Below are 23332 nucleotides of genomic sequence, written 5' to 3'. Positions count from 1 at the left end.
CTGTGATGTTAATCAAGCATAATAACCCTGGGGGTCGCAAATAATATATAATAATTGGTAAAATATGATAATTCTAATAGTTTATTAAAATATATGAGATTTTTGGAAATCACCAATCAGGGGGATCTCTTCTGATGGTCCAATTCAACATGCTGAATCAGCCCAAAGAGCTTCAACATTAACCTGAAACAAACTAGCCTGACCAATGAAGTCATCTAGGTGTGGTTTCAGCCATGATTTGGTCATCTGTGACAAATTTTGTGAATCCTAAAAGATTCCTGTAATATTTGGCTAAAATCTGTGGTGCTTGTTTGATCATTTGGCGTGTTCATTAGCAGCTGATTCCTGGCTGTTGTGATCACATTCTCAGACTCTTCCCTACAGTGAGACTTTCTTACGACGAGTGTCAAACCAATAGCCAAAAGGAGCGCAGAACCAATGCGATAACTTTAAGACATCATGGGTAAAACTGTGATCAGGCAAATATCTATAGCTTGACAATGATGAGCTCAGCCAGTTTTGTTTTCTCACCTCCTCCGCAGCCATTATAGAGGAAGCTTGATCTATATTTACCTTTTCAACAGAAGAGAAACAAACAAGGGCCTCTGTAAGAATAAAGAAGCCTAAATATGATGACTGTTTCATGAATGCAACTCTTATATTTAATCACTTCATCTTTGTTTTTAGGTTCCAGTTTATTTAATTGCCAATTTGCTCTTGGTTAGGCTAGTCAATGTTTGTCAAATGCTCAATTAAGCAACTGCTTTCTATTGTTCATTATTATCAAGTAAAATACACCCAATGATAAACGCATACAGACAGATTTAAAATGTCTCATCTGAAGTTTGATAACGTCATGTTGACTTGTTAAGACTCTTCAGATTTAGGCTGTGAAGTTTCATTTCCTCTTGCTGAAATACAAGGTGTTGGCCACATAAAGACCCCAACACTGCTTCTTCCTGGTCATTTCTAGTGCTGTCGCTGCTCACAAATGTTGGTGAAACAGGTAAGGGACTTTTTTTTTACCTTTTTCTTTTAGTATAGAGTATTAAATCTGCTGGGATGTTTGCTGAAACTATTGAATGTTGCACAGCTCTACCTGGAAATATGTCCACTAGCAAGTGCTTTTGTGATGATGAGTCAGACGTAGTGGGATCCATTTGCAGCGTCTTTATTGAAAACAACACAAATAAAGAGGCAGATGTACGTTTCACAGTCGAGATGGGTAAATCAGGGAACTCACTCAAAGTCGGGTCACAAGCAAAGTCGTAGGCAGGCAGCAAGAATACATAGATGAGGATACAGGCTAGGATCTGGGCAGGTGGCATGGAATCACAGGTTAACAATCAGTCCGGGTCGGTAACAGTAAACAGTCAGATGATGTGGGGAAAACGCTTGGAATTGAATGCAGAGCAAAACAAGACTTCGCACAGGCGAGAAGGGCTTATAAGCGTGTGTGGGTATGGGTTTCAGCTGGACGGTCATCAAGGTCCCGCCGGGTCTGGTGGGTAATGGAGTTCTTATGACTTCAGTAGTCGGGTGAGCGGGACCTCTGCTGGTTGGTGAGGGGATTAACTGGGACCGAGTCTGTGACAGATTTACTGGTTAGAAACTAGTGATAGTTTGCACCGAAATTCTGATGGCGGGCAAACTTGTGTAAATACTCTTAATATTAGTATTGATATTTTTACTACTTGAATGATGTAAAATAAATAAATAAATAAAGTCAAGTAAAGTGCAGTAAAATAACTGATAATTATGAAGGTTGAAGTTGAAATTGGACATCTTTTGAGTTTTTATTGTTGACAAACCAGCTTGTCAGAGTCCTCGTTTGAGGCTGACATGATGGTTATGTAAAGCTTCAGTACAGTGAATAAATGCAGTTGTGGTTAAAAGTCGCTTTTTCCATTGGTAAGAGATGAAGTTACAGACCTCCAGACTTGTAGACTTCAGAATATCTCAAGAATAGCTTCTGATATATGGTTGTATGGCCGAGCAGATGCATCAAGTCTTACATCACCAAGTGCAATACAAAGTGTGGTATTCAGTGGGGTAAAGCATGTTCGCAGTTGAGACATGTTCTGTGGAGTGACCAGAAAGTTCTTGCCTGACTGCATTGTGCTGAGTGTAAGGGCCAAGACACAACAAGCCCTGATGGTTAGCCATTGGGCCTTGTAGGTCGAGCTAGTTGGTTTGGTGTTTTCCACACATTGGCTCTCATCTGGTTAATATCGGAGTTCTTTGGCCAGCTGAAGAGAACGATCTAATCGTTTTTTCAGCAACAAATCAGAGTGTGACTGTGATGTAGTGAAGTGGATTAGCAAGTCAACAATTTAAGCCATGCATGATCACAAAGAGGCTGGCTGTAATTTCACTACATTTCTCAATTATTTGCAAACGATATGGATAATTAGACTATCAGATATATTTCCATGAGCAATTTCCTCCGTGGTGAGGGACAATTACTGTGATAATCATACTGAACGCTGCTTTGTCTGTGTGCATTACGAGAAAAATAATATTGTCGTTGTAGACACATCCTCTTGCACAGGTGCAGAACGTGGCTCTTGTCCTGCATTTGTCCTTTTTGTGTGTTTATGTGCAGTATTTTGGTTCAGATGTGACCAGTGGCCTGGGGGGGGGGGGGGCAGTGACTGACCCCTGCGGGGGTGGGCGCCCGGGGAACAGGGCAAGCTGGCCTACTCTAGCAGGAGTCTGGGAAAGGGGAATTGGACAGTGAAGACTCCTGTTAGAGGGTGACGGGATGAGTTAGGTGCTCGAGGAACACTCCGTGAGGAGATGGAGCGGGGAGTTACAGCGCTATTATAAATATATATCTATGTATATGCGTAGGAGTACATAGATATATGCGTGAAGGTTGCTAAGGCCTGGGATGAGCGGTGAGGATGGCTCCTGCGGAGTCACAGCTCGGGGTAACACTTCTGCGGAAGTCAGAGCTTTAGGGGGGGCGGGGTCCGGCAGGAGTCGGGAAATGGGAAGGGGCTGTGAAGACTCCTGCGGAAACTGCTGGGGTGACGGGGGGCTTGGATGAAACTCCAATTATCTATGTGGCTGGGGGAGAAAACTGAGTGTTACTAGAAGAAGGCTAGAAGAAGGCTCGAATGTATAATAGATTGTCCTTGTGTAATTGATCAGTTTGCTTATTAAAGACAGTTCTTCATCCTGCAAAGTTAGATCAGCTATGCTGTGATGGGATGTGGGATGAATTTGATGTTAGCTCGGAATTTCACAAAACTAAGTCTAGTGTGAATATGACATCAAGGGTGTGGGCTGTATGGGTGGAAAAGTATCTTTTCGAAGAGTGTGAATGCATTAGGAATGGATGTAGAATGTGATAGGTTGAATGAGGGCAGTTTCAGGAGCCGGCAGTCGTGAACTCTAAAATGGAAAAACAAGAGAGAATTAGAAATGAAAGCTTTGCAACATGGCACATGTACAGCAGACATAATAAAATGTATTAGCTGATATTCATGCGAGGTGTCTTCATAAGTGTATGGACATCTGTGAATGGAAGCGCTTTTGTTAATGCATGTTACATTAACTTGATGTCACAATGTGCGAGGGTTGTAGAAGTGTGCATTTGTCCGCATGTTACAAAAGAGTTAAAGCTTGATGTGTAGGATGGCTACCACTAGCTGGGTAATACTCATTTTGTGTGTTTTTTTTTTTTTTATATAATTATTAATAAAATGTAAATATGTCAACTGCCAACATCAAACTTGAGAAACGATGTTGCCACTTAGCCGGAACTGTGTGAATGTAATGTTTATCATGGCTTTACTCAATCTGTGATAAATAATATGTCTGGAATCTCAACTGAAATCTTAAAATAATAATGTCTGAAATAATATGTCTGAAATCTTGAGCTTTTCTGGTCCGATTCATTACCAAAGTCTTTGCACTTAGTCCATTCGGGAAACGGTCAAGAGAGAAGGCGGGACCCTCTCGGGTTTGGAAAGCTCATTGGATGGTGATACTTCTCCTTTCAGCTACTGGCTCCTTGGAGAATCAGTCAGAGTTCGGAGTGCAAAAGATCGGCGGCCTTTTTGTAAATCGCTACGGTGTTTATGCCTAAAAGAATGGCTCCACTCGCTCCAGCAGCTGGTTTGGATATCAGTGCACTTTTCCATGGATGTATATCAACGTTTGAATGTGTTGTGGACAAATGTTTATGGATTAAATAGCCTGGTCATTTGTATTCAAACTACTTCAGCGGTCAGAATGTTATGGATCTGTTGACCAGCGGGGGCTGAGAGGTGAGTTCTTCGTTTAATTCGTTCTATACACGCTGTTTTTGCCAGACTTCCTTTTAAATCATGCACGTTACCGAAAGTGGACCGCTAATGTTAGGTGATCAGTGAGTTCGGCTTCTTTGGGGTGGCTTGGAATCGCCGGCGTTTTAAGTTTGGTCGGAGATGTGGCTTGTGTAGAGTGGGGCAATTGGATTAAAAGTTAGAAGAGCTGATGTGCCGGCGTCTTGCGGGGATTCGGTCTCGAATTCTGGCGGGGCAGCTGCTGAAGTTTTGAGGAGAGCGAGGTTCTGGCTGGAGGAGTTGTTGTTTGTTGTTCTTCCTTGTTAGAAGGTTAAAGGATGCTGAAGCGTCTATTAAATGCGGGAGTGTTGTAGCGGGAAGCATTCTTCCAAAACGAAGATAGAGCAATAAGGAGAAAGTGATCCCTTTATATTAATCTAGGATCATTCTGATTGGATTTTACTGATTACGGATGAGTGGCCAGTGGTGCACAATCATATCACGTGCTCCTCTCGAAATTAGTTTATGAAACTTCCCTTAAAATAATGATTAATGACAACTCAAAAAAGACAATATGTGTGTGTGTTGTAGGTGTTGCTATGGTGATGTTGATCAGAATGGCTCCTCTTCCTCTGATCTTCCTGTTTGCTGTTCACAGTGAGTCACTGCAACAGTTCAAAGAGAGAATGTATGCTGCATATAATGCACAAGCTGATGCCAGTTTCATCACTGAATTAATTCTGTGTTTCAGTGGTTTGTGGTTCTGATTGGGCTGTGAATTACAATCCCTTACACATCTGTGCACTAAAAGACTCATCAGTGATAATGAGCTGCACTTTTACATACCCTACTGGACATCAGATCATGAAAGTGTTCTGGAACAAAGACCTTGTAATACATGGAGAAGAGCATGCAGATCTGTCTGAGGACCCTGAATACAGTCAGAGGCTTCAGTATCTGGGAGATAAACAGCAGAACTGCACCGTCAGACTGAGTCATGTGACAAAGAAAGATGAACACATGTATTATTGCAGAATCATTACTAATGTAACTAAAGAAAGATGGATTGGTAAACCAGGAGTGCGTCTCTCTGTCACAGGTGACTCTCCTGAGGTTTCTCTCTTCTTGTGGTCATTATGTAGAATAATAATCAGTGTATGAGAGCAGCACTAGATATAATGTGTGTGTTGTGTTCAGATCTTCAGCTGGAGTCTCCTGAGAGAGTGACAGAGGGAGATTCAGTCCGTCTGACATGTAAAAGCAGCTGTAAACTGACTGATACACCAACATTCATCTGGTACAGAAACTCACAGAGATTGACTGGAAATATTGGAAACAAACTCATCCTCAAGTCAGTCAGAAGAGAAGATGCAGGCAGATATAGATGTGCTGTAGATGGACACACACTCACATCACCTGAGGTCTATCTCAATGTAACCTGTGAGTACAGATTCTTTAATCTTTAGTATTCAGTTTTCTACTGGAGATTCTGTTTGATATAAAGATTTGGTTTTGTTCATTTTAGATCCTCCAAAGAGCGTCTCAGTGTCCATCAGTGGATCTGCTGTAATAATGTCTGGAGATTCAGTGACTCTGAGCTGCAGCAGCGACTCAAACCCTCCTGCACAAATCTTCTGGTATAAAGGAATAGAATATGTTGAATATGGAGGAATCTTCAACATCTCCAAGATCAGCTCTGATGACAGTGGAGAATACGAGTGTAGAGCCAGAAATGACCATGGAGATAAATACTCTGATCCTGTGACTTTAGATGTCCAGTGTGAGTTTATGATCATTTCAACAGTTCATTGTTTTAAAAAAAGCTTAATAAATAATAATTATAATATTAATCTATAATAAATTGTAAATTTGGTCTTTTTTTAGACCCCCCCAGAAACATCTCAGTGTCTATAAATGGATCTGCTGTAATAGTGTCTGGAGATTCAGTGGGTCTGATGTGCATCAGTGACTCAAACCCTCCCGCTCTGAGCTTCAGCTGGTTTAAGGAGAATCAAAGCTCAGCTGTTGGATCTGGACAGAGTTTCAGTGCAGTACAGAGTGGACGCTTCTACTGTGAGGCTCACAATCCACATGGAGCTCAGAGATCAGACGCCGTCACTGTCACTGTTAAAGGTAAAGCAGCTCATTTACTTACTCCTACAGTGAACATTTTCTGATGTTTTACCCTTTCGTCTGCTGTAGGACATTCGCTGATATTATACGCATCTATTGGAGTGGGTTGTGGAGCTGCAGTTGTCATTATGATGTTGCTCATTTGGTGAGATGTGTTCAGCATTAACTGTAGTCTAGTTGTCATGAAAACACTACCATAAATGTTGATTTTGTTGTAAGATTTTATTTTTGGAAATATTACAAGAATAACAACATACTCTATACTGATTTTTAACATATTCACTGTATTTAAAGCATGAGCAGGATGAAGAAGAGACATAATACAGAGCAGTCTCAGGTGAGAGAATCTGGAATTAGTAGTTTATTGATCAGGGAAGGTTAGTCATAAATAATAACATCTATGTAATTCTGAAATGTTCATAAGCACTGTTTTTTTTGTGTGTGTGTGTGTTTTTTTTTTAAAGCCAAGGATGAAACAAGTCCGACCACATGACAGAAGCAATTATTACTGCGATAATTTGACTGACTCTGTGTATGCAAATGTAAATGTAAGTTAATTTTAATTAGTTTTAAACCACTGATGTGCACTATAACAGTTATCATATATGTTTTTCTTTCATACTAAAGGTGAATATGAGACCTCATCATGACACATGTACAGACTCTGATGATGATTTCACTGACCCTGTGTATGGAAATACAATGGTAAGTTATTTTCAGTTTTCTAGCATTATGCTACCTAATTATTAGTTATTTTCCAGCTTTAATTACACTAATGAATCAGTCCAGAACTCAACATTACAGATGCAAAGCATATGATGCTGTGCACTGGCCCTGCTTATGAAAATGAAGTGATAAGTTACCGTTATAATTATGGCCCACTTCACAGAAACATACCAAGCGGCATTTTTAAATACACAGTCGATGTCCGCCACTATAAAAATACATATAATGAGCTCTGGTGGTCGAACAAAGTGTGTGGAAATTGCGAGTGGTTTCGCTTTCTCGATTTGAGTGCACTCGCCATGCGTATCTAAATTTAAAATAATGAACTTGAGCTGGTGATGATGTGTGATTATAGAAACTTTTATAAGAGGTTTAAATAGTTTTGCGGCAGCAGTGTGTGCATCTAATGATAAAAAACTAATAAATTGTATTGTTTTATAATCAGGCTTGATAGAATCAGTCTGCAGAACCACTTTGATTGACATTCTCCCTTTATACGTGTCATCAGAGGGTGAAAACCCAGCCCACTAGTGCAAATCTCTCCCTCATTAGCATAAACAGCAGCGCTGAGTGAGAAGCAGCCGTCTGTCCATTAGCCATTAGAGTGTTTGAGCTGCCATCTCTCTAGTTGGGGTGAGATGGCGGGGCGTTGGATGGCGGCGGGGTGGGGAGTCATGGTAGAAAGTGAAAGTGAACAGCGGACGGCAGAGGAGGCCGGTTGAGGAGGGGGATCAGTAAAATGAGGTGCCGGATCAGATTTCAGAGGTTCCTGATCTGGTATGTTCCAGCACAAATTAAGCCCTGGTTACGACCCTGGTCTAGGTTAAAGGCCGCAGCATAAAAGAACACAAGACAAATGCGCTTATTAAGTGGTGACGTGTTGGCAGGGCTGGAGCAAGCTGTACTGCCGCTCTAGGCAGAGGACGATCATGCCGCCCTCAACCCCAATGTGAAAACGAAAGTGACCGGTCATGAAAATGAAGTGAGGTGTCGCGGACCTCTTTTCCAGAGCACTATGCGTGGATATAACTGAGGACGTGCGGGTGCTGAGGGAGGGAGGTGTCGCGGACACTACACTCTCTTTTCTGCCGCCCTATGCGCAGATATAACTGAGGACGTGCGGGTGCTGAGGGAGGGAGGTGTCGCGGACACTGCGCTCTCTATTCTCCCGCCCTATGCGCAGATATAACTGAGGACGCGCGGGTGCTGAGGGAGGGAGGTGTCGCGGACACTGCGCTCTCTATTCTGCCGCCCTATGCGCAGATATAACTGAGGACGTGCGGGTGCTGAGGGAGGGAGGTGTCGCGGACACTGCGCTCTCTATTCTCCCGCCCTATGCGCAGATTTAACTGAGGACGCGCGGGTGCTGAGGGAGGGAGGTGTCGCGGACACTGCGCTCTCTATTCTGCCGCCCTATGCGCGGATATGACTGAGGACGTGCGGGTGTCGCGGACCTCAATTCTGCCGCCCTATGCGCGGATATAACTGAGGACGCGCGGGTGTCGCGGACCTCAATTCTGCCGCCCTATGCGCAGATATAACTGAGGACGCCCGGGTGTCGCGGACCTCAATTCTGCTGCCCTATGCGCGGATATAACTGAGGACACGCGGGTGCTGATGGAGGTGTCGCTGACGCCGCCCTCTCTATTCAGTCGTCTATGCGCGAATATATTTGAGGACGCGGGTGGTGAGGGAGGTGTCGGGGACATAACTGAGGACGCGGGTGGTAAGGGAGGTGTCGCGGATGCCGCCCTCTCTATACTGTCACCCTAAGCGGCCGCCTAGGTCGCCTCTATGGGCGCGCCGGCCCTGCGTGTTTGTGACGTATGTAATACTGTTTCCGGGTTTTCCAAGCCGCCACTCATTTGAATTGAGAAATTATTCATTTTCATTTTCAACTTTTTATTCTTATCACAAAGTAAAGTTAATTTTAAATAAAGTCATAGTGTACACAACAAGCTCTGGGCTTGCTGCATAACAAATACCAAAATTTTAACAATTTATAAAAAATTAATCACTTTCTGGTCATCGGATATTAGGCATGATATATATATATTTTTTTTAAGCCACCTACCTACACCCAAATCAAACTAACCTCACTTAACAAAATAACAGAAATAAAAACACAAAATCTACCCCTACCTTTCTGACCATGTATAAAAACAGGAGAAAATATTTACATCCAACCCCTGGCATCCAACCCCTACTGCTTACCATGTACAGAAATCAATATTTACAATATCCGCAAACAAACCAAAAAACAAAATAACAAGAGGGGAAAACACGGATAGATATAAAAAAAGAGTCAAAATGTACACACCAACATGGGAAACACAATCAAATTCAACATTTAGCAACATAATAGTTTGTTTAGCACGCCATACGCAAAACAACATGCCAGCCAACTCGCTCTCCCGCCCCACGCCCGTTTTCTCTTTAAGGACGCACTGGGTCACTCCAGCCCATAGATATATACATAATATGTCGCCTGGCCTATTGTTGTCTATTGGACGAAATGCGTCAATAGCGCCGCCATCTTGCTACAGGGTAGCGCTCCTTTGAAATGATTGCGAGACCAAGGTACAGTGGAGGACTGTGGCCATCCAAAGCCAGAGATATACACATATATCTATGATCGGGAGTTTTCCTGGATGTTAGTATGTACTTTCTTTTTTTTAATTACGAAAATTATAATTTTACATCACTTTTCTACATTATGGATCAGTGACCGCACGGGCATCCCTGACAAAAAGCTTGTGTTTGTGTGTACAGAAATGTACTATTCACCCTCCCTGTTAAATTTGATCTAATCATGTCCTGAAACACAGCTCCTCTCCTGCTTTCACTTCTCATACTGACGGAGGGAGCGATTTGTGAATGAATCCCCCGAACGACTCTTTCACTAACGTTAGCCGACAATAACACAAGTTTCTGGCACCGCAGCGTCTCGTTGTCATATTTCTTTTGCATTGTTTGCTGATTTTATTCAACAAAACTAGCATAAGCCGAGTGTTTAGTGTGAGTTGGAGCTGCTTTGCCTTATGGTGAATGCAGTAAGTGGCTGTCATCATCAATAACGTTACCTGATTAGCACAAAAGTTCAGAACATTCAAAAACAGAAAAAAACGTAATATTACCTATGAAATGTTCTGCCTTTGTGCTTTGTTTTCTTTGTTTGCTCGTTACTACACCCGTAGACAGCGCTAAAGTCCCGCATCTTCACGCAATAACACTGTCTTGACTAGTGCGGTTGAGTGACATTTGTCCTGGGAGCACTGTACCAATGTGGCCGCACTATTGACGCATGCTCAGGGTCCCTATGCGATATCTAGTGTATATATCTATGACTGCAGCCAATTCCAGGGCACGTCGCTTGCGTAATTAGGGCGGGGCCTGCAGATGTAAAGAGAGGGAGAGAGACAGACACACACACCTGCCAACGCAACAATACCACTATAATTATTGTACTTTGGACGCCAGTGTATTTACCATCACCATCTATCGTGTGGTCACTAATATGCTTATTATTATAGAAATTGTTAACTCTGGTTTTTGCTATGCCAACATGGACTAGTGTGGTCACTTAATAATACATTAGTTTGAACACCAATATAGTTGTTGCTGACACTGATATAATTATCCTTATGTTATGTTGTCCTTTTCTCTCTCTCTGCAGATCTCTGAATATTCTTCTTATTAGCAGGAGTGTCGTTTACTTGTTGAATGAAGCAGCAGATGTAAAACAGCAGAGAGTCAGGCTTTTCCCCAGACAACATGTGGTTTAACTGTTTAAGTCTGTCGTGTCTTTGTAAATACATTAACATTAGTGTGTGAAACTGCTAGCTGCATGTGGAGTGTCAGATTTATCCGGTTTTACCACTTTACCACGTTTTTATTAGTCAGGAGAGAGGTAAGATAACTGTGTTTAATCACATATTTCTTTTGTTATTTGAATTCTTTCAGATACATCTTGTTTAGTCATTTTAGCATCTCTATATCTGATGATTTGGTTTATTTGAAAATCTGTTATTATATGCTGTGTAATTTCTTGAATAAAATGCTTAAAGTATTTCTGGTATTTGGTTTCTTTTTCTTATCCAGAGGGCTGATTAACTTTACATCCACCCCAAATATCTAAAAAAATCTCAAAAATGTGTTTGTTTATCATAATTTGCAAAGCTGTAACTGTAATTTTGCTATTGTTTACTATGTTCTGTATTTCAGTACTAATCATTGATAAACAGCAGTATGTTCAGAGATTGGCACAGCATATAGGCTACGTACAAAACCACTTCTCTACACTAATTATGCTGATTAAACGGGTATAAAAACAATGTGAACCTGTTCAAGAGAAAATATTATACTTTTCTGGTCTGTTTGCGCCACCTGCTGGTCACCTTGTTATAATGCTGTATAATTGTCTTCCTTTCTAAAATGAAAGTGATTCAAAAACCAAAATAGACATAAAATAATCCACATGACAAGTAAATTATAGTGATCTAAATCTATACTATCAGACATTATAAGCGAAATCGTTTGTCAATAATGTATTGATTAATATTATGTCTCAAAATCGTCGCGTTTTCATCTTCCTCTCAGCGCGACGCGGTCACGTGACTCCTGGGCAGTTGCGGTTGACGTCAACGACCGAAGGCGCCATTTTTAAATGGAACGTCAACATTAGTTTTGGTTTGTTTATATTTCTAAGATCGCGATTGGTTTTCCCTGGCTCCAGAGGTCGTGAATGAACCAGTATTTCATGTTCAGGAGTTCAGGTAAAGACATTAAAGGGTTTGTTTCACTACACAGTGGGACACTAATACTGTTATAATATCCTGGTTGTACAACACTGGTATTTAGGAACAATAACAGCACAGATATTTTACATATTTTTTGTTATTGTTTCTTAAAGTAGAATATTTTGTTTCACGTACCTGCAAAATATCAGCCATTAATTAGGATACTTGCTAAATGTATAACTTATAAGTGTTTTAAATGTCAAATGTAGACCTATAAGCATCCAGATGTGTTTTTGCTTCAATATGAACAGATAACGTTTGTTTTAACTATGTTTGGCTGTTTGGTGTTTTATGTTTGGCCTGTTGGTTTGTGTGACTGATGTTTTGTGCTTTAGAAATTCTGTAAAGGGATCATAATGAGCATCGATGCTCCATTTTATTGTGGGAATATTCAGAAGTCTTAGCATTTGCTCTAGAAAGAAATTGTGATGGAGGCAGTACTTAAAATAGCAGAATTCCTCATCAGTGTCCTGACTACTGACCCCATATCCTCACACTTTGCATTTAAAGCAGTCGCTGTGTTGTTGTTTTAGTTTATGTAACTGCTAGCTGACTTGTACAATATGCCTTTGACCTACTAGAGTGTGTTACAATGCTGTGTTTGGACTGTACAGAGAGGTAAGTAACTGTTTCTGAATACTTGTGCTCACACACAAAATTTGTATAATGGTTGAAACAATAATAACCCTGCTGAAAAATCCAGCTTAAACCAGCCTAGGCTGGTTGGCTGGTTTTAGCTGGTCGACCAGGTTGGTTTCAGAGGGGTTTTGGCCATTTCCAGGCTGGTTTCCAGCCATTTCCAGTCTGGTCTTAGCTGGTCAGGCTGGAAAATGACCAGCCAAATCCAGCTAAATCCAGCTTGACCAGCCTGGTTTAAGCTGGATATAGCTGGTTTTGGCTGGACTCCCAGCTTGGCTAGGCTGGTCAAGCTGGTTTTAGCTGGTCATCTCCCAGCCTGACCAGCTAAGACCAGGCTGGAAATGGCTGGAAACCAGCCTGGAAGTGGCCAAAACCCCTCTCAAACCAGCCTGGTTGACCAGCTAAAACCAGCCAACCAGCTTTGGCTGGTTTAAGCTGGATTTTTCAGCAGGGAATAATAATAAAAATAACTTAATACCCAAATATACTCTTGAATCATTTTATTAAAGGTTTAACAAAACCAGAAATTATAAAGCAAATAATTACAAACCTTCAAAGGAATTGTCAGGAGAGGGTGGGGCCAAAATATTAAACAAAATCAGATTTACCAAAAAACAATTCAAATAACAGACATTTCCTAACACAAGATATGAATATGAAATGAAATCCAATTATCTCACTTCTCAACCTGACAAAAATAGAAAAGAGTAAAACCTAAATAATCTGGCGCTGCTTATGTGGTTATCTGTTCTAGCTATCTAACAAACACTCATGTTAACATATTTACAAAGACACAACAGACTCACAGCTTAAAACTCAACAACAGTTAAACCACATGTTGCATGGGCAAGCAAAAGTGGGACTATCTGCTTCTCTGTTGCTTCATTCAACAGTGAACAGCACTCCTAATGAGATCTGCTTCAGAGATCTGCAGAGAGAGAGAGAGAGAAAGTAGAGCATAACACTATTAAACATTATATGAGACAACATAACAACCCATCATTACTATTATAACAAAAGCATCTTATAATATAGAACTACAAATTCACTCTCTATCAGAAATGAAGAGCAGTCTCATGTTTATGTACATTTTTTTAATAGATTAGCATCAACATTGTCTGAGCCTCTTTTGTAATGCATGTCAAAGATAATACAAGTCAACATTAATGGACAAAGCAACGTCTCCAGCACATTGTAAAATATCGCAAAACCCTACACACTCGACTACATTTCTCTGCTTGATATTTATGGCCGTTTCCACTGTCAAAAGGCGTACCGAACCAAACCGTACCGTATCACTTTTTCGGGACCCTTTCGAAAGGGTCCCAAACTGCAGAAAGGGTCCCAAAAGGTGGAGCTACACGCGCAGCTGAACGCTATTGGTTTACAGAGATACGTCATTCGTAGACGCAACAAGCCAGCCATACGTTTGCGTCTGGAAGCTAACATGAATTATTGCTATTATTTATTAAATTTCTCATTTGTTGAATTTTATTAACGTCTACCCCTACCCCAACCCTAAACCCAACCGTCACAGTAATGTAAAAACTGTAGTTGTACAGAGTATTAGTTATGTTATCTATTAAATTACCCAATAAAATTTATTTTTTAACGCCTACCCCCACCCCAACCCTAAACCCAACCCTCACAGTACTGTAAAAATATTAATTATTGTTACACAGCGTAAAAAAAAAATGCTGCTTTATTAATGTGCATATTGCACTTCCGGCCGGCCGCATATCCGATCTAGACTTTACTGCCAGAATGTAAACAAAGGACCCGCCATGTTTGAAAAACACAGCGAGAGATTACTGCGGAATTATATATACATATGCAGCCATGGTCGATCCTGCAAACAAACCCTGTCGTTGTCATGATAAACAGCCACAAAGCCATGGAGAAGAGCGGATTTACCCTGTGCCGCGTAATTTTTTACGAGCCAGTCTGAAGCCCGAGTGGTTTCGCTTTCTTCCTTAAACTCCCCGCTCGTCTCTATCTAAAATAACAAACTTCTTGATCTGATAATAATAACATGCACTTGATTATTGACAAACTTTTGGAAACCCGATCCTGTGAGAAGCTGACAAACGAGAGTGACACATTCAGAAAGAAAAGGACAAACGCGAGAGTGGAGCGCGGAAATAAAGGCAAAGCCTTGTTTTAATCTTTATTAACACCTTTTGGACTAATATGAACTGGGAATGATGGAGTGACTCTCTAACAGAGGCTTCATGTGCTGCTGAAGATTACAGACACAGATGAGAGGTTTTCACTGACTGTAGGCTATACTTTGTGTTGTTTTGAACTTAATTAACGACGAAATGTCTGCTTTGTGTAGTTCTTCTGTAGTTGGTAACATATCGGAGACTATAAGGGTCTGTATGTGTTCATATATGTTCATTTATTTATCTAATATAATTAGAGACGTTACAGTAGGCTATTTTGCACCGTCATTGATCTGCAGTTATAATCAACTCCTGTTTATAGAAAAGTTAGTAATGAACATTTATACACAAGTATTTATGTGTGTAAAGCATCTGTTTTGTGAGAAGTGCTTTTCATATATGTGATCAACCTGTGCAGTTTTATTGTAGACATTTTCGAGCGAAAATGACGTTGACTGAAACTTTGTCATACACCACGCCCACCTAAAGGGTACCCTTGGTAGTGGTAGTAACGCAAGCCTGATAAAGGTGACCCGTACTGACCCGAACCGTACCGTACTATACCAGTCAGTGGAAACGAGCCATTACTGCCAGTTTATCAGGAAGTTATGATATTGCTCCATTTGTCTATTGAATGGATATGCTGCTTTATTTACAAATGTTTTGTGCAATATTCCAGTTTTGCAGATATCTAATTCACATCTTTGGATGGAAGCATAGCTGTGAATGTGAAATGCTAATATCAGCTTTGACAGGCTTCACCATCACCTCGATAATCAACCTTTTTCTTTGGTGAACTCACACTTGCCAAGTTTAAAGTTAATAATAAGGCATCAGCCAAATTATTAAAAACATTCGTAGCAACTTACCTCTACATTTTCATACACAGGGTCAGTCATATCATCACCACTGTCATGATGAGGTCTTGAAGGATTTGTCTTTAGCATGGGATAAAAGAAAATATAGTTAAAAATTAGAGTAGACGTTTCGGTTCAGTTACGGTAATCATGCTGTCGATTTGGTTCAAGTCGATATCACGTTGCATTAAAGACCCTTTCCATACACAATTTTATATTTTACTTCACTGCGCAGCAATTCTTCTATTAAAAAGTACAAATATATTTGAGCAATTCCATGAAAATGTCAACCTTGCCATGAAAAGAAAAATGTTTTCACCAAAATAGCGAAACCGTTTCTACATTTTTTGCGCAGGCAAGTGTTTTACAGTACTTTAAAAATACTTAAAAATGTCTCTGTCAATGTTTTCAAACTATTATATTTGATTTACCAAAGTCAAACAAATGGCAATTTCACATCCGTCACATCCATAACGAAAAAGTGTCACATCCATAACAAAGCTTTTCCCTCAAAAATGCAAAAATGTCAAAATAAAATTAAATCAATCAGTTTTGTTCTATAAAGAGCCAACTCTTATCCTTTTGTTGAGCATTATTTGTTTTGGGTTGTGCAGTTTAATTCACAGAATTTCTAAGAAAAATGTTGTATACTGTAAACTTGCAGACTTTTTTTGTCACATCCATAACGCTTGTTTATTTTCCTCATTTAAAGTATAAAAATGTTCACAGATTTAAGTTTTTTTGATCCCATAACTCTGTGGTTAGTTGTTTTGGAAACATAAACAGATTATTCAATATAATGTTAACGTATACTTTCTCTGCGAATTTATGTTTTGAATTTTTACTGCAAATGTCACATCCATAACGCTGGAATCAGCCATTTATATTCTATTTGTAATACAATTTTGTCCTTTAAAACAGTCAGATTTATGATTTGAAAAGCCCGAGTACGTGCACAGAACAACATGAGCATTTATAGCAAATAAACAAATATAAATAAACCGATATCGAATTGTCCTCGCCTGCATCGCAGTGCACTGAAGAAACAATTCATTTTGACACGCCGAGCAAAAACAAACACAAAATAGTGCACACTATGATAATAATTAATACCTTACCTTTACATTTTCATACACAGGGTCAGTAAACTTGTTGCTACTTTCATGATGAAGTCTGGATTGATTCTTCTTTGCCATTAATGGAAAATACATCATACACAAAATTAACCAGCGCAAACAGAAACATTCAGTTTAAGAGAGATCTGGATCGATATCCTGATCACAAAATGTGTTTTCCTCACCTGAAGCTCCACTGTATCATTCCTCTTCTGCATCCTGATTTTCCTTAAAAACAATGAACGTTACATTACAGTGTAGAGTGTTCTGCTGAAAATATTGAACTTTTCCTTGTGTAGTTTTAATTATAAAATAGAGGAAAACAACAATACTTTAGTGTTGTTACCAGGACAAGCCTGTTAAATGCTGAACACATCTTACCAAATCAGCAACATCATAATGACAACCGCAGCTCCACAACCCACTCCAATAGATATGTGTAATATCAGCGGACGTCCTACAGCAGACGAAAGAGTAAAACATCAGAAAATGCTCACTTAAGGCAGGGGTTCCCAAACTTTTCAGCACGCGACCCCTAAAATAACAATACCAGTGACTCGCGACCCCTAAAATAACAATACCAGTGACTCGCGACCCCTAAAATAACAATACCAGTGACTCGCGACCCCCAATATCCCCTGAAGTGGTTAAAAATACAGAAAACTTGCATGCATTGGCGCGCGCACACACCAATAGACCAAAGTCTATTCTTCGTTTATTTTTTTTTTTATGTATTTCAGTGCTGTAAATAGGCCAGAAAGTTTAACCTGGTGTTATAAAATCAATCTGCTGCATCTGACGCTATTGCTTTGTCTTTAATTTTGTTTAATTTTGTTTAAATTTTTGTTTGTTTTGTTTGTTTTTTGTTTTAATTTTGTTTAATTTTGTGTTTATTTTTTTTATGTATTTCAGTGCTTTAAATAGGCCAGAAAGTTTAACCTGGTGTTATAAAATCGATCTGCTGCATCTGACGCTATTGCTTTGTCTTTAATTTTGTTTAAATTTTTGTTTGTTTTGTTTGTTTTTTGTTTTAATTTTGTTTAATTTTGTGTTTATTTTTTTTATGTATTTCAGTGCTTTAAATAGGCCAGAAAGTTTAACCTGGTGTTATAAAATCGATCTGCTGCATCTGACGCTATTGCTTTTTCTTTAATTTTGTTTAAATTTTTGTTTGTTTTGTTTGTTTTTTGTTTTAATTTTGTTTAATTTTGTGTTTATTTTTTTATGTATTTCAGTGCTTTAAATAGGCCAGAAAGTTTAACCTGGTGTTATAAAATCGATCTGCTGCATCTGACGCTATTGCTTTGTCTTTAATATTATGTATTTACCCCAGGGGTCTCAATCCAATAGAACAAGTAAATAAGCTATTATGGTAACTATAAACGACTGTTTTTTTCTCTTCAGTTGCTTATGGATAAAATATGGTAATTCTTATGGTCTAATAATAACAAGTAGATTTTTGGAAATCACCAGGCGACCCCCCCATCATTTTTCCGCGACCCCCACTTTGAGAACCACTGACTTAAGGAGTAAGTGCATGATCTGCTTTACCTTTAACAGTGACAGTGACGGCGTCTGATCTCTGAGCTCCATGTGGATTGTGAGCCTCACAGTAGAAGCGTCCACTCTGTACTGCACTGAAACTCTGTCCAGATCCAACAGCTGAGCTTTGATTCTCCTTAAACCAGCTGAAGTTCAGAGCAGGAGGGTTTGAGTCACTGATGCACATCAGACTCACTGAATCTCCAGACATTATTACAGCAGATCCATTTATAGACACTGAGACGTTCCTGGGGGGGTCTGAAAAAAGAACAAATCTACAATTTATTATAGATAATTTTATTGATAAATACAATGATGTTTATTATAATAATGAAGTATAAAAAGCATCATAAACTCACACTGGACATCTAAAGTGACAGGATAAGAGTATTTCCCTCCATGGTCATTTCTGGTTTTACACTTGTATTCTCCACTGTCATCAGAGCTGATCTTGGAGATGTTGAAGATTCTTTCAGATCCAATATATGTTTTTCCTTTAAACCAGTGTATTTCTGCAGGAGGGTTTGAGTCACTGCTGCAGCTCAGAGTCACTGAATCTCCAGACATTATTACAGCAGATCCACTGATGGACACTGAGACGCTCTTTGGAGGATCTAAAATGAACAAAACCAAATCTTAATGAGTTCATCTAACAGAATCTTCAGTAGAAAACTAAATATCTATTAATCTGTACTTACAGGTGACATTGAGATAGACCTCAGGTGATGTGAGTGTGTGTCCATGTACAGCACATCTATATCTGCCTGCATCTTCTCTTCTGACTGGATTGAGGATGAGTTTGTCTCCAATAGTTCCTTCAGTCAATGTGTGTGAGTTTCTGTACCAGATGAATGTTGGTGTGTCAGTCAGTTCACAGCTGCTTCTACATGTCAGACGGACTGAATCTCCCTCTTTCACTCTCTCAGGAGACTCCAGCTGAATATCTGAACACAACACACACATTATATCTAGTGCTGCTCTCATACACTGATTATTATTCTACATAATGACCACAAGAAGAGAGAAACCTCAGGAGAGTCACCTGGGATGTTAAGAGTCACACCTGGACTACCAAGCCATCTTCCTTCTATTTTATCTGTATTAAATCTGAAGTAATACTTGTGTTCATCTTTCTCTGTCACATGACTCAGTCTGACGGTGCAGTTCTGCTGTTCATCTCCCAGATACTGAAGCCTCTGACTGTATTCAGGGTCTACAGAGAGATCTGTAGGCTCTACCGCTTTTACAGGGTCTTTAGTCCAGTACGCTTTCCTGATCTGATGTCCAGTAGGGTATGTATAAGTGCAGCTCATGATCACTGATGAGTCTTTTAGTGCACAGATGTGTGGAAAACTGTAATTCACAGCCCAATCAGCAGCAGAAACCCCTGAGACAGAAAAAAAAAATCAAGAGTGTCGAGATGAAGAAGATAAAGTTTGCAAAACCTCTCGATAGTTTCTGAAGTATTGCAGTGACTCACTGTGAATCATGTGCAGGAAGATCAGAGAAAGGGGGCGAGCCATTTTGACAGACATGGCAACACCTATAACACAACGACAGTGGCTTATTGCAGCGTTTTTTAGACCCCTAATAACACCCCTCCCCCTTTTCATTTAAATTTGTTTTATTGTAATATTAGATGACCAAAGCTTGTAAACATATATTTACCAATCCAAATGAAGGATGAAGAACTCAGAAGAAACCCTGTGGTTCAGCGCTTCCTTTTTGAACTTCCTTTCTCTGCACAGAGCAACTTAAACCTGTCACCATAGATAGATAGATAGATAGATAGAAAATAAAAATCCACACAGTTATGCTGTAAATTATTGACCTTATTCTTTCACGCTTGAGCAGGCCCAGCCATTATAACCTAATTCTCAAGGCTTTCGTTCTCATTGACTTATTTTTGGATGTAAAAAAAAAAAAAAAACACCAGTTCATTATGTTGCAAAATAATAGCATATTTTATTATATTATTTTTATCCTTAGGTATGGTCTTCAACACAACTGTAGAGCAAGTACTTTGAGTGTTTACTACCATCTGTTTTCAAATCCAATCTGAATTCCATTTCAAGCAATTTTCCCTTTCGTCAAATATTGTCAAAATGATTTAATACAGTTGTTGTTTTTTTGCTATTTGTGTACCTTTTAAATACTTAAAAAGACACATTTTCAGTATTAAAAAGATAGAGTTCATCAAAAACTTGTTAACATGCCATGTGATACCTAACAAATGGCAGAACAATTCTTGAATATCATCTAGGAAGCAGAATTTAATACATCTACTGAGCGAATAGTAGACGATGCTCTTACCTTATTCACCAACACTGCAAGTGAGCAAAATGAAGGCAGCTCTGAATTTTTACTCGGAACATTTCTGTGGTCAACACCTTTTACACGTGGTCTATGTGTCATGTGTGCTAAAGATAATACAAGTCAACATTAATGGACGAAGCAGCATTTCCAGCACATTGTAAAATATCTGAAATGTTGTTTTGCTGATTGTACAAGGCCTCAGCCGTCAGTCTGTCATCACAGAGCTTCAGTATTAATATTTATTATATTAGTTTATTATGACCTCCAGAACGGTCTTGAGCATCTGTCTGCGCTCCCAAAGAGCGTGTAACCCCTCTAAAAGCCACCACGTTCATTGCGGTCCGTCTTCTAAGGTATAACTCACTTATTAGAGTTACAGTGACTTCTCCCAACACACTCGACTACATTTCTCTGCGTGATGTTTAGTGCCTGTTTATCAGGAAGTAATGTTCTTGTTCTCTATTGAATGGAAATCTCACACCTGGGCTACCAAGCCATCTTCCTTCTATTTTATCTGTATTAAATCTGAAGTAATACTTGTGTTCATCTTTCTCTGTCACATGACTCAGTCTGACGGTGCAGTTCTGCTGTTCATCTCCCAGATACTGAAGCCTCTGACTGTATTCAGGGTCTACAGAGAGATCTGTAGGCTCTACCGCTTTTACAGGGTCTTTAGTCCAGTACGCTTTCATGATCTGATGTCCAGTAGGGTATGTATAAGTGCAGCTCATGATCACTGATGAGTCTTTTAGTGCACAGATGTGTGGAAAACTGTAATTCACAGCCCAATCAGCAGCAGAAACCCCTGAGACAGAAAAAAAATCAAGAATGTCGAGATGAAGAAGATAAAGTTTGCAAAACCTCTCAATAGTTTCTGAAGTATTGCAGTGACTCACTGTGAATCATGTGCAGGAAGATCAGAGAAAGGGGGCGAGCCATTTTGACAGACATGGCAACACCTATAACACAACGACAGTGGCTTATTGCAGCATTTTATTAGCCTAACACCCCTCCCCCTTTTCATTTAAATTAGTTGTATTGTAATATTAGATGACCAAAGCTTGTAAACATTTATTTACCAATCCAAATGAAGGATAAAGAACTCAGAAGAAACCCTGTGGTTCAGCGCTTCCTTTTTGAACTTCCTTTCTCTGCACAGAGCAACTTAAACCTGTCACCATAGATAGATAGATAGATAGATATATAGATCAAATTATATATAGATGGATGGATGGATGGATGGATGGATGGATGGATGGATGGATGGATGGATGGATGGATGGATGGATGGATGGATGGATGGATGGATGGATGGATAGATAGATAGATAGATAGATAGATAGATAGATCAAATTATATATAGATGGATGGATGGACGGACGGACGGACGGACAGATAGATAGATAGATCAAATTATAGATAGATAGATAGATAGATAGATAGATAGATAGATAGATAGATAGATAGATAGATAGATATGCTGTAAATTATTGACCTTATTCTTTCACGCTTGAGCAGGCTTAGCCATTATAACCTAATTCTCAAAACTTTCGTTCTCATTGACTTATTTTTGGATGTAAAAAAAAACACACCAGTTCATTATGTTGCAAAATAATAGCATATTTTATTATATTATTTTTATCCTTAGGTATGGTCTTCAACACAACTGTAGAGCAAGTACTTTGAGTGTTTACTACCATCTGTTTTCAAATCCAATCTGAATTCCATTTCAAGCAATTTTCCCTTTCGTCAAATATTGTCAAAATGATTAAATACAGTTGTTGTTTTTTTGCTATTTGTGTACCTTTTAAATACTTAAAAAGACACATTTTCAGTATTAAAAAGATAGAGTTCATCAAAAACTTGTTAACATGCCATGTGATACCTAACAAATGGCAGAACAATTCTTGAATATCATCTAGGAAGCAGAATTTAATACATCTACTGAGCGAATAGTAGACGATGCTCTTACCTTATTCACCAACACTGCAAGTGAGCAAAATGAAGGCAGCTCTGAATTTTTACTCTGAACATTTCTGTGGTCAACACCTTTTACACGTGGTCTATGTGTCATGTGTGCTAAAGATAATACAAGTCAACATTAATGGACGAAGCAACATTTCTAGCACATTGTAAAATATCTGAAATGTTGTTTTGCTGATTGTACAAGGCCTCAGCCGTCAGTCTGTCATCACAGAGCTTCAGTATTAATATTTATTATATTAGTTTATTATGACCTCCAGAACTGTCTTGAGCATCTGTCTGCGCTCCCAAAGAGCGTGTAACCCCTCTAAAAGCCACCACGTTCATTGCGGTCCGTCTTCTAAGGCATAACTCACTTATTAGAGTTACAGTGACTTCTCCCAACACACTCGACTACATTTCTCTGCGTGATGTTTAGTGCCTGTTTATCAGGAAGTAATGTTCTTGTTCTCTATTGAATGCAAATGCTGCTTTATTCACAAATGTTCTATGCCAGTGGTTCTCAAACTGGTACATGCAGGGCCGGCGCGTCCATAGAGGCGACCTAGGCGGCCGCTTAGGGCGGCAGTATAGAGAGGGCGCAACACCCCCGTTACCACCCGCGTCCTCGGTTATGTCCGCGACACCTCCCTCACCCCCCGCGTCCTCAGATATATTCGCGCATAGGCGACAGCAGGGTTCAACGCTAAGGATTTTTTCTACTGGTCTGATCGGGCCAGTGGTTCAGATTTTCACTTGCCCTGCCAAACTTTTCACTGGCTCCACCAAAAAAAGAAAGGGAAG

The 23332-nt window shown here is 39.7% G+C and overlaps 2 protein-coding genes across 10 annotated transcripts; one reads left to right on the top strand and one right to left on the bottom strand.

Annotated features, from left to right (window-relative positions):
* The first annotated feature begins 919 nt into the window (after positions 1–919).
* LOC137495308 (B-cell receptor CD22-like) lies at positions 920–11202 on the top strand. The gene is made up of 11 exons (XM_068220925.2): positions 920–1006; positions 4866–4931; positions 5026–5373; positions 5472–5714; positions 5800–6054; positions 6159–6407; positions 6477–6552; positions 6702–6744; positions 6872–6955; positions 7035–7112; positions 10810–11202. Exons 2-11 carry the CDS (start codon positions 4874–4876, stop codon positions 10831–10833), a joined length of 1458 nt encoding a protein of 485 aa, XP_068077026.1. The 5' UTR covers positions 920–1006; positions 4866–4873; the 3' UTR covers positions 10834–11202.
* Positions 11203–13055: 1853 nt separating this feature from the next.
* Positions 13056–22563, bottom strand: LOC141375222 (B-cell receptor CD22-like). 9 transcript variants are annotated; one of them, XM_073907753.1, is made up of 15 exons: positions 22539–22563; positions 21646–21737; positions 21463–21525; positions 20564–21371; positions 19919–20010; positions 19731–19793; positions 19293–19637; positions 18949–19194; positions 18610–18864; positions 18260–18508; positions 17090–17165; positions 16894–16936; positions 16712–16777; positions 15606–15674; positions 13057–13499 (listed from the first exon to the last, which is right to left on the bottom strand). In XM_073907753.1, the coding sequence occupies exons 6-15, from the start codon at positions 19783–19785 to the stop codon at positions 13458–13460; spliced, it is 1446 nt and encodes a 481-aa protein (XP_073763854.1). In that variant the 5' UTR covers positions 19786–19793; positions 19919–20010; positions 20564–21371; positions 21463–21525; positions 21646–21737; positions 22539–22563; the 3' UTR covers positions 13057–13457. The 9 variants fall into 9 exon arrangements, with proteins under 9 accessions (XP_073763876.1, XP_073763854.1, XP_073763832.1 ...); XM_073907731.1 differs by lacking the exons at positions 21463–21525; positions 21646–21737; positions 22539–22563 and having other exon boundaries at positions 13058–13499; positions 16712–16780; positions 20564–20585; XM_073907785.1 differs by lacking the exons at positions 21463–21525; positions 21646–21737; positions 22539–22563 and having other exon boundaries at positions 13058–13499; positions 16712–16780; positions 16894–16927; positions 20564–20585.
* Between the last annotated feature and the right edge of the window lie 769 nt (positions 22564–23332).

The sequence above is a fragment of the Danio rerio genome, chromosome 1 (genome assembly GCF_049306965.1).
Source record: "Danio rerio strain Tuebingen ecotype United States chromosome 1, GRCz12tu, whole genome shotgun sequence".
In the NCBI taxonomy this organism is placed as follows: Eukaryota; Metazoa; Chordata; class Actinopteri; order Cypriniformes; family Danionidae; genus Danio; species Danio rerio.
The sequence above is the reverse complement of the archived record's forward strand: the minus strand, read 5'-3'. Positions and strand labels throughout refer to the sequence as shown.